An 11,641-nucleotide genomic window follows, 5' to 3' on the forward strand; every position below is an offset into this window, starting at 1 on the left:
TCCATGTTTCCTTACAAGGTTTATTGGATTTGTCACGTTTCTCATACTAAAAACACCCTTAATAAGTGTACGTTTTAGAGGTTCCTACATACTTACATACTTAAGGGAAGTGCAATTGGTGGATACCCATGATTTATCCATATTTTATGATGGATAATATGGGTTGATCCATATTTGATCCACTTTTAAGAGACTGCATTACCTTAGCAGGAACATGGGGGACTTACTTTAAAGTGGGACATTGTAACACTTAGCAGGAAACATGGAAGACTGGATATAAAAGAGCTAGGTCTTCAGAATTCCTGTCTTCTACAGAAATGGTTGTGGAGATTTTGCACTGAAGAGCTGTCATTATGGAAGAGAGTCATCGTTGACAAATATGGACTACAAAGTCATTGGTCTACTGAGGAGGTTTTGGAACATTTAGGTGTAGTGTTTGGAAGACCCCATAGTTCAAAGACAACATCTCACTTAAGGTGGGAAATGGCAGAAAAATTGATTTCTGGAATGATCTATGGATTGAGGAAAAATGCCTAGCAACATTATTCCCAGATCTGTTTATACTCAGCCAGCAAAACAAGGACACAATCTCTCAGATGTGGAGCCCTTAGGGATGGAATTTTTTGTTTAGAAGAACCCTTAATGACTGGGAGATAGAGAGGATCATTACTCTATTTCAGATCCTAAATACCTTCCCAGGTACCTCCAATGAGCCTGATAAGCCTATATGGAGATTACAAAGGAAAGGAGTGTTCACAGTGAAGTTAGCAATGCTGGTCAAAGACAAAATAGAATTTGGCCTTGGAAGCTAACTTGGAAGATTAAAATACCCCTAAAGGTCCCATGTTTTGCTTGGTTGGTGTGTAGAAGGGCTTGCTTAACACATGAAGTGCTTCAGAAAAAAGGAAGACAGATTTGTTCAAGATGCTTTATGTGTGATCAAGAGGCTGAAGTCAATGGACATTTGTTCCTCCATTGCAAGGTAGCTACCAACTTATGGAACATGTTTTTTTGCATCCTTGGTGTGTGTTGGGTAACTCCACAGACCACTAAAGGTCTACTAGACAGCTGGAAGGAGATCGGAAGAAGACACTAGACACTCTACTGAAGACTGGTGGAAGCTAATCCCAACCTGCATTTGGTGGACCTTATGGAAAGAAAGGAATGCTAGATGTTTTGAGGATAAGAGTAACAATATTAAGAAGATAAGAATGAATAGCCTTAGCCTTTTGTATTTTTGGTGTAAACAGGATATGAGGGGGATATAGAACTCTTTGTTGATTTCATAGGCAATTTGTAATCTCTCATGGGATAGGTTTTGATATGCTCTGATGAGATTGTAAGTGACCTATGCTCATCATTTTCTGATGATGAGACTTTTGTGAATACACAGTTACCCTTATCTCAAAAAAAAGAGACTGGATAACCAAACCATTTAAAATGGGTTGGGTCAAAAGAATAACCATAAATTTATTCTGCCACCCTTAGTAGTGCCTACTATTGAATTGTTGACTTGGGTATTGGGAGGAGAAGTAGGTCTCCTGCCAACTACGTATTTAGGAATGCCCTTGGCAGCCAAATCAAAGCCCAAGAAGATCTGGAATTCTGTGATTGAGAAGTGTGAAAGAAATTGACTAGGTGCAACACTTAGTACTTATCTCTAAGGGCAGGATCCGCCTTATAAACTCAGTACTTGATGTGCACTGCCAAATTACATGATGTTCTTTTTCCCCATTACAACTGGGGTTATTCAGAGGAGTGACAAGCTTAGGAGAGATTTCTTATGGCAGCAATAAGGAGAAAAAGGGGTTTCTTCTAGTCTAGTGGAGCAATGTGCTGCGTGGAGAGAGGCAGGGTAGTTTAGGCACTAGGAATTTAAAGTTGCAGAGTAAGGCACTCACAATGAAATGGCTTTGGAGATACCCTTAGGAACCCAGGCTTACTAGGCTTACGGGGGAGGTATAATCAGAGCTAAATATGGTGAAGATAATAGGTGGATCTCAAAGGAAGTTCTTTCTCCTTATGGAGTGAGTATATGGAGATCTATACGAACACTCTGAGGATCACACTACTATCAGGGTGTTGTTTAATGGGTGGATGACATCATTTTGGGAGGATAAATGGTTAGGTAATTCTAGCCTTAATGAACACTTTGTAGGCATTTATGCTTTGGACTTGCAACAAGAGAAACCGGTAGATGAAGCATGGTCTCCTCAGGGTTGGAATTTCAGTTAAGAAGGAATCTAAATGATTGGGAAATGGATACATTAGTAGAATTTTACAAAAAAAATTTAAGAGTTCAAAGGGACACAGGAGAGTGCTGACAGACTATGGTGGAAAGAAGATAATATAGGACTTTTCAGGGTAAGCTTGACATACAAGTTGTTGAACCAGGACAGCCAACCGATGATCAATTGGCTAAGGAAGCACATTTGGAAAGTGAAGGTACCTATTAAGGTTACATGTGTTTCACCTGGATGTTATCCAAAGAAGTGGTTTTGACTCATGACAACCTTAGGTTTTTTTTTCCTGAAACTGGTAACTTGTATTTCACAGCATTAAGGATATGTTGGCCACATCCAAGAAATGAGCTACAAGGAGAAATTAATTCTAAAACTCCTAAGAAGTCCACTGTCCAGTTTTCCTCTTTTATACACTGTTCTTTAAACCATAAACATAATGAAGTAATACAATTCCATTTGATCTTTTGGGTGTAGTTAGATTTGCCTTTAAAAATCCTTTTATTTCTCTCCTTCCATATGTCCCCACCAGATGCAGGCTGGTACTGTTTTCACCACTTTTTTTGACTCTTGCTTCCACCCCTTCCGATTCAACAGTTCAATAAGTTTGCAATATGCTCTGGTATTGTCGATTACTCCCTAGCCAACAAAAAATGCCCAAATTTGTGATGTTACCTTACAGTATAAGAACAAATATTTGTTAGTTTTGCTGCCTCCTGACAAAGAGCACATGTAGATGTTATCGGGACTCTCCTCCTCTGCAATACTTCATGGGTCAGACGTTTTTTTTAATGACCATGAGTGAGACATGTTTTCTTCACCACCAACTCATGATGACCTTAGTAAGAGAGCAATTTATATATATTCATGGTGTTATTTGTGTGGTGAAGAAGGTAATCCAGTTCGTCATCTATTCCTAAATTGAAGGATAACAACATGCTATGGAAGATTTTCATTAGTCTAAGAGGCATTGCTTGGACAATGCCACGGAAGATTATTGAAGTCTTGTTTAGCTTGGAAGAGGTACGGTGATACCTCCCGGGGAGAATCACACCCCAAAAATTAGATATTCAGGTGGAAGAACCCAAGGCTATCCACCGAGTTTAGAAGGCTGTGATTGGTCCAAAGGGCGGGTCACAGACGGATTTCTCGGTTATTAAAAAAAAAAAAAAAAGAACCCAAGGCTATATAAACCCAACATCAATACATTAGTATACTGATGTCGACTCAAGTCTCATACCTTGCAATGAACCATAACAAATAATCACACGCTGCATCTGTAATTAGGTGGAAGAACCCAAGGCTATATAAACCCAACATCAGCACATTGCTATACTGATGTAGGACTGAAGTTGCATACCTTGCAATGGACCATAACCAACCACCAAGCTCTGCATGACGATGGCTCCACACTGGGTAGATTTTGTTCTACCACAAGTAGGAAGCTCTTTTCCAGGTAACCATTTTCAAGTCAGGCTAGCTAAGTAGCCTGTGTTTGGCTGTACGCTAAACATTTCTAGCTACGGGCGAACACTGCAATACCGACATCACCATCCATGGCACAGTGGCCACGGAGGGTGGTGGGTGGCTTTGATACCATTGATACAACCTAGGGAGAATCACACCTCAAAAGCTAGTTATTGAGGTGGAAGAGCCCAAAACTATATAAGCTCCATATCAGTATATTGCTATACCGATGAGGGACTCAAGTCCCTTAGCAATGTCTAGCTGCACAGCAAGCCACATGCACCTGACTCAAAAATTGCTACATGGAAAAGAGCTACCTACTTGTGGTAGAGTGGAAGCTACCCAGTGTGGAACCATTGAGGACAATATATGCGGAGTGTGATGGATTGTTATGGTTCATTGCAAGGTACAAGACTTAAGCCCCACATCGATATAGCGATGTATTGATGTGGGGTTTATATAACCTGGGCTTTTCCACCTCAATAATTAGCTTTTGGGGTGTGATTTCCTAGGTTGTATCAATCGTATTAGAGCCAAGCACCACCCTTTATGCCCACCGTGCCTTTAATGAGGATGGTGGTATTGTAGTGTTCACCCGGGGCTAGCAATGCCTAGCGCACACAAGCACATGGGTATCTGACTCAAAAAATGAGTACATGGACAAGAGTTACCTACTTGTGGTAGAGTGAAAGCTACCCAGTGTGGAGCCATAGAGGACAATGGATGCGGAGTATCGTGGTTTGTTATGGTCCATTGCAAGATATGGGACTTGAGTCCCATATCAATATAGCAATGTACTGACGTGGGGTTTATAGTCATGAGCTCTTCCACCTCAATAGCTAGCTAGCTTTTGGGATGTGATTCTCCTTGGGTTGTATCACAGGAGATGGAACTTTAAACAGAGATATATGGATGATTGTCCCAGCTTGCAAATGGCGGACAATTTGGAAAGAAAGGGATTCCAGATGTTTTGAAGACAAATGCAATACAGTACAAAAAATCAGGCTTTTTAGCTTTTGGTGTAAACAGAACCACGTAGAAAACATTGCTTCAATCATAGATATCCAGATTTTCGTTAGGTTTCTGGAGCATATTCTTTCATTTTTCCCTTATAAATATGGTCTCAACACAACTTTGATATTGTTTTGATTAAATATACACAAATGTTACTTTCTCAAGGAAAGAAAATATTTAATTTCAAGGATATCAACATTAGTGAACACTTCATCAAAACATTGCGGTAACAGGTACTTTATGCTCATAAGTCATTGTTGTAATTTTTGATAGACCATAAATTACTTTTGGTAAGTTTCATACTAGTTTCCTGTTGTTCCTACCTTTCCTAGTGGGTAAGTCTCTTAGAAAGTGCCCCATCAAAATGTTCTTATTGAAATCGTAAGGTCAAGTGAAACAACTTTATCAAGTAGGCTCAGTTTATTTATATTATTTTTTAACTTTCAACGTCTTGTTATTGTTGTTAAAATGCATGATGGATTTTCTCCTGGATTTTTACTTACTCCTAAGATTCAACTGGTAATGAAGTTCTGAGCAGCTCAAGCTTTCAATCCTCTTCATATTCAAATTGCATCACCCAAAATCCACTCCCCCATTCCAACGAGGTGCAGTGAACAGGTACATTTTCCTGCATCTATTCATTTTCAGGTACATAGGAAGCATACTGATTTAAGCGGTACATCCCCTACGTTGAACTTTAAACCCAATTGCAGAAAGATCATGAGGATATATGGAAATTATCCTCTCAAAAACTATTGTAGGTCGAACTAGAATTTCAACTCTCACACAGCATCATCAAGATGCTTCTCCAAAAATCCTCTGAGCGCATTTTTAGCTTTCTCGTGTTCTCACTTTTCATTTAGGTCTAGAAACAGTATGAGTGGCACTATTCGAGTTCCCTGCATCTACACTGCATAAATGTTCCTTCAAATTAGTTATCGCATTTGTATTAAGCCATAAGCTAATCTGTTGCCAGAGAGTCTATATCACTTGCTTTGAGTTTTTCCATCTTAGGTAAGCTGTAGGCAATGGATGGTATTACAGATGTTTGGTGGATCAGGAAAGTTTATAATCAAGTATCTTCAATGCATTTGCAACCATATTTATAAATTGTGAACCTATGTCAAGGTCTGTCAGACTCGGAGCATACTTGAAAACAAATGAAACGAAGAAGAAGAAGAAGAAGAAGAAGGGGGGATCAGGACGGTTTATCACCTTAAACAGACTGCCTTTCTTGGTGAGAAAGGAAACTCTTCTCCCAATTTCTCAAAAAAATTAAATAGTGAAAAGTTCAGGAGTAAATGCATGTAAAGGATACTCATTAAGTCATCCTTTTACGATCATGGCACCCATACGATCCCAAATAATAAGCTCTAAGCACTATATGCTAAATTATGCAAAGAAAAGAATCATATGTGTTTATATATAACCATGTAAATATCACCTCATCCTTACTTATCCAAAAATATATATCTTGGTACCTAGAATGACAGTTGTCGCAGACAATTCTTTTGTGAACTTCATTAGCCTAGCCGAATCAGTAGCTCTAGAGCCAATTGATGGCTTCTGTACTTCGATGGATGTGTGTTCTGAATTTGACGTTGATGATTTCGTCTGGCTAGCAGATGAGCTAGCATTCAGATTGCTTCTACTTTGCAGTTCATCCTAATAGTCAAGGAAAAGAGCTTAATTTATGCTGATGAATTTAAGCAATAGATATATCACATAACCACATACACTGGATATCAGCACTGCTCGTACCTCAAAAGATCCATCTGCCTGTTGGCTTGGTCCCGTCTCACTATCTCTTAGACTTCCATGATTATCTGGAGATCTTATAGTTGAGTTATCCAGTGGGTCTGACCTCCGTGTAATCAGTACTTTGCCAGGGAAACTGCGTCCCTTTAACAACCTGCACCACATCATAGTTTTTGTGATTATCAAAAGTTATAGAAAAAAAAAGGTGTTCTGAATGGAAAAGAATAAGACCAAGTAATCAACATCCTTGACTGTTAAAAAATATTTTTGATAACCAACATCCCTGACTGTTAAATACAAAACATTGTTATTCCAGATGGTTTTTTCTTTAATCAATAAGGATAATATTTCGCATGGTGCTTCTAGTTAAGAGTAAAAGTCGGCACATGCTAACCAAAGAAGTCACTATACTGGCACTGTCCAATAAAAGGACAACAATCAACAAACATGTGTACTGTAGTTCATATTCAGGCTATGTTTGGCTTTTGTCCTTAGCATTTCTTTTATATTCAAGGATGAAACAGCCCAACAATTCTAATGTCTAAATCCAACTATTAAAAAACTAAAGAGAAACAAAAAATAGAGAGATTGACTCTTGCAATGTATTACTGTACATTGAGACTATTAACTTCAAGAAACCCCAAGTCCATATTTCACACATCACTGCCACAACAAATAAGTAAAAGTAACAAGAGCTACTAGGGAGCTAGGAAGTTTGACAACCTAAATCCAAACTTTAACCTTTACAATCCACAAAAAATGAAAAAAAAAATAATCAATGCATTTCCCAAGGTAAAGACCAACAGACAAATCAAAAAAACAACACAGACTACTAGTGATCAAAGGTTCAAGTCTACCAGTATGTAAGGACGCCTCAGCTGCAAAAAAAAACATCTCCTCACCCAACTCCAGTTTGATCAAATAAAACCTAAGTTTGCTTAAAGTGTCGAAAATTTGAAACACTCCAAAAGACGACGAAATAGGATAGGCTTGGGAATCTAACTTTTATGTTTTTCTAGCATATCACCTTACAAAAAAAATGTATTGAGCTCTTCACTTCCTGTTGATATTTGTCCTAGTAGTAACACAAAAATTCATCAAACTGAACAAACATAGTACTCATAGAGGAAATATAACAAGCTTTAGAACCTAAAATTTCTCAACTTTAACTTCCATAAACTACCAAAACGTCATTAAAAGAGGGATACAATATTAAACACATCTCCAATCACAAATTCAGCATTGAGATCACAAAATTGACATACTCAGTCACTGATCATACCCTCCCCAAGTCCAATTGAGTTGAATTACCTCAAAATGGTACATATAAAAGTGCCGAAAATGGGAAATCTAAGTGATGGGTTTTAGAGAATTATATAGATCTGAATAAGAATAATGATTACCCTTGAACATTTCTGAGAGTTTGATTGAATCTTGAATCAACAGTAGCATTTCGATCTTCCTCTCTGTCGCTCCTCATGGTTTAACTCTAGGTTACCACACCATTGCTGCTCTCAAAAACTCTTCTCTTATTGCTTTCAATGGAAGTGATGATTATAGTACACCTGCAACTCAACAAAGGTACAACTTCTTTATGCGTTTTTTGCTCTCTCCAGTTTCCACTTCGGTCAGGAAAATGGACGCTACTTTGGCTTTTTATATTTTGGGTATATTTTGGGTAAAGGCAACTGTATATTTGTAGCAGTGTTTAAAATCGAACCGTAATTGATAAGTCAAGTGTAAAATTAATTTATTGACTTATTGATTTTGAGTTATTGAATAAACTAGGTAATTTGTCTGCGATTCATGCGGTTAGAAATAGTAATTGTATTGAACTTGCAAATAATCTTTTACTAATATTCATACATTAAAAATAATGGAAAAAATAGGTTTTTAAAAAATATTAGCAATATTCAACATGAATTTGATTATTTATCATTATCACATTACTCAAGAACATCTAATGAATGAATTATTCAAGAAATAATAAATCATTGGTTCTTTAATCAACATTAAAAGAAAAATAAAGAAGAAAATAAGAATATATATACAAGGACATTTAGTAAGAAAAGGAACACATTTAAGTTGCATAGATTATACAATTGTGATATATATCTCAAGGAAAAATTCAAAAAATTATTAACAAATTCAAAAAAGAAATTATGCTTGAACATGAAAGTAATTATAACTTTTGAACTTGCATAATGAATTTCTTCAATTGATAAGTGAGAAACTTCATATCTATGTAAAAATAGATGATATGTAAGCTTATATATAGTAGTTTTAAGTTTTAGAATTTTATATAGAATATCAAAACATGAATTCTTAGAACTGAGTACAATAATTATTTTTTGCACAATGAATATAATTACTATATGTGCATATGTTCAATATAACTATAGACAATAACTTTGCAAAAACATAAACAACAGAGTTTAAAACATGTACTCAAAAACAACAATTAATATCATAAGCATAAATTAATGATTGTAAAAAAATATATCAGGATATGTAAAAATAGAAAGGAAAAAATCGAGTTCACTGAATGTACATTGTTCCCTTAAGAAAATTATTCTCCTCTAATACTTGTGGTTTAAAGAATTAGATCGTCTCAGGATGGAACAATTTTATTCACCAATGTATTGATACAAAAACAATGGTGTCAGTAATCCACTCAATAGGAGCAAAGTACACAAATATTTAATTGTGCAAGGGAAGAAGAAGTTCAGAATTTTTGTTGTTTTAAAATGAGAGGAAATCCCTCTATTTATAGACAACAAATGGTAACATGAACAAATATTTATTGTGCCTTATCGGAAATGTCATAACTCTTTGGAAAAGTCACAACCCTTCGGAAAGGTCAAAACCTTTCATAAACGTCACAACCTTTCATAAAAGTTGCAACTCTTCATAAAAGTCACAACTATTCATAAAAGTCACAATTTTTCCTAAAAGTCACAACTTTTCATAAAAGTCACAACTTTTCATGAAAGGGAAAGGCTAGTTTTGGAAATAAATAAATTAAAAGGAAATCTTAGTTTGTGGTGGCGACACGTAGGCAGGCCTATGGTTCTCTTTTTTATATATATACTAGGTAATTTACCCGCGCTTCGCGCGGGCATAAATAATCTTTCTAAGCTTTTGAACAACCTTTCTAATAATCAATTGTTATAAGAAAAAAAAAGTAAATTTTTGTAGGTGTTTAAAACATTTCAACAGAAATTAAATGATTTGACATTATCACATATCTCAAGAATTGTAAATATATAATTAATCTTGATATCTAATCATTTTTATCTTTTACATAATTTATCATAATATATGTTTGATGATATAATTGCCTTGTTAAAATTAGTGATGTTATTATGTAGCAATTAAGCATCAACATTTCTATTTTTTTGTACATGAAAAATATAGAATCTGTTAGTTTTATGGTAAGAATAACTCCTTGTGAAAAAAAATTATGTGAAAGTTTTCTATAATCAATATTAGTATAATCAATATTAGTTATAAATAAGTTAAGACCGTTAAAAAATGTACACCACAACAACATAAATAAATTTTTTTAGAGACAATACTTGTCTGAGGTCAAACGTTCACCACTTTCGTTATTGTTACTTTGTTACTCTAACAAAATTTATAGAAGGAGAAAAATAAATTTGAAACAACAGCAAAATAATATTGTTGACCATTTTATAAATTCACTCTTCATTAAATTGATGCTCTGAAGGCCCTTCTAGATGCTTCATCAATGCAACTTTACGACTTTTTCAGAAATATGTATGTATAATTGTTGCATATGAAAGTACAAGTAGATCAAAATGTTGGATTCTAGACTCATGTTAAAGAAATATTCTCGAACATTAAAAAATTAAAAAGGAGTCTAACCTAGATAACTCGAACGCTCGGCAATGACTTGGGACATGAAGGACAATAAATCTATGTTAATAGACATATCTTTTGTAGTTTAAGATATTACTTTTATTAAAAGTAGGTTCTGTTTCTTATTCTTCAAATTAAGCTTGCCGAAAATAGTCATAACTCACACCAAAAATATTTAGAAGAGGCGAATGAGAAGGAAAAAAGAAAAACTTTAAAAGGGCGAAATTTTTTGTCCAAGTGAGATCATATAAGTACCAAACAAAAAATAATCAATGCAATTTTAAGGAAACAACAAAACAGCGAGAAAAAATATACATTAAAGGGAGTAAACTATGAGATATACAATGATGATAACAAATCATTCTAACCAGAAAAGTTCCTATGTTTTGAATTAACATATCTCAAAAAATTGACTAACACTTCCATCAACTTTCAATCCTTAAAGTACTCATAATATCCACCGATAAAATTTAGTAAAAATAGATAACAACAACATAAAAATAAAAAAATATGGGCATGCAAAGTTATTAACTCTCGGAGGATTTTCTAAAGAACACAAAATTGCATCCTTGTATGTGAAGGAATGACGTTGTTGATGAAGAAATCAGAGATTTGTAAGGGCATTTCTTATTGTACCTTCAACAATTTCAATAGAGAAAACTTGCTTGAATACTCAATTAACGTTTGTTATTTAATCTGTACTAACAAATGCTTATAACAATAATTTTGCATAAACATAAACAACAAATTTTAAGGCATGTACTCAAAAACAACAATTAATAATATAAGCATAAATTAATGACTGTAGAAAACATACTTGGATCTTCAAAAATTGAATGAAACAGAATGAAAAAATCGAGCACATTGAATATACAATGTCCCCTTAAGGAAATTATTCTCCTCTAGTACCCGATGTTTAAAGGAATATATCTTCTCAAGATAGAACGATTCTATTCACCAGTATATTGATACAAAAACAATGGTGTCAGTGAGTCATTCAACAAGAACAAAGTATACAAATATTAGATTGTCCAGAAGAAGAAGTTCAAAAATTTCGTTGTTTTAAAATGAGAGGAAAGTCCTCTATTTATAGACAACAAAGGGTAGTATGAACAAATGATATTGTGTCTTATAAGAAATGTTACAACTCTTTTTAAAAGTACAACCCTTCGGAAAGGTCACAACCTTTCATAAAAACCACAACTTTTCATAAAACTGGCAACTCTTCATAAAAATCACAATTTTTCATAAAAGTCATAACTTTTCGAAAGGTTAAAACT

General features: G+C 34.9%; 1 protein-coding gene across 1 annotated transcript in view; it reads right to left on the reverse strand.

Annotated features, from left to right (window-relative positions):
- Positions 1–11,641, reverse strand: part of LOC125835641 (uncharacterized) — a 43,565-nt gene that overhangs the window by 15,162 nt on the left and 16,762 nt on the right. The window contains exons 2-4 of the mRNA XM_049514752.1: positions 7,883–7,963; positions 6,483–6,633; positions 6,203–6,386 (exon numbers count right to left, since the gene is read on the reverse strand). Coding sequence (XP_049370709.1) covers positions 6,203–6,386; positions 6,483–6,633; positions 7,883–7,963 — 416 coding nt within the window. The remainder of the gene's footprint in view (positions 1–6,202; positions 6,387–6,482; positions 6,634–7,882; positions 7,964–11,641) is intronic.

Source organism: Solanum verrucosum, unplaced genomic scaffold (genome assembly GCF_900185275.1).
Source record: "Solanum verrucosum unplaced genomic scaffold, falcon-dt-bn FXZP01000128.1, whole genome shotgun sequence".
In the NCBI taxonomy this organism is placed as follows: domain Eukaryota; kingdom Viridiplantae; phylum Streptophyta; class Magnoliopsida; order Solanales; family Solanaceae; genus Solanum; species Solanum verrucosum.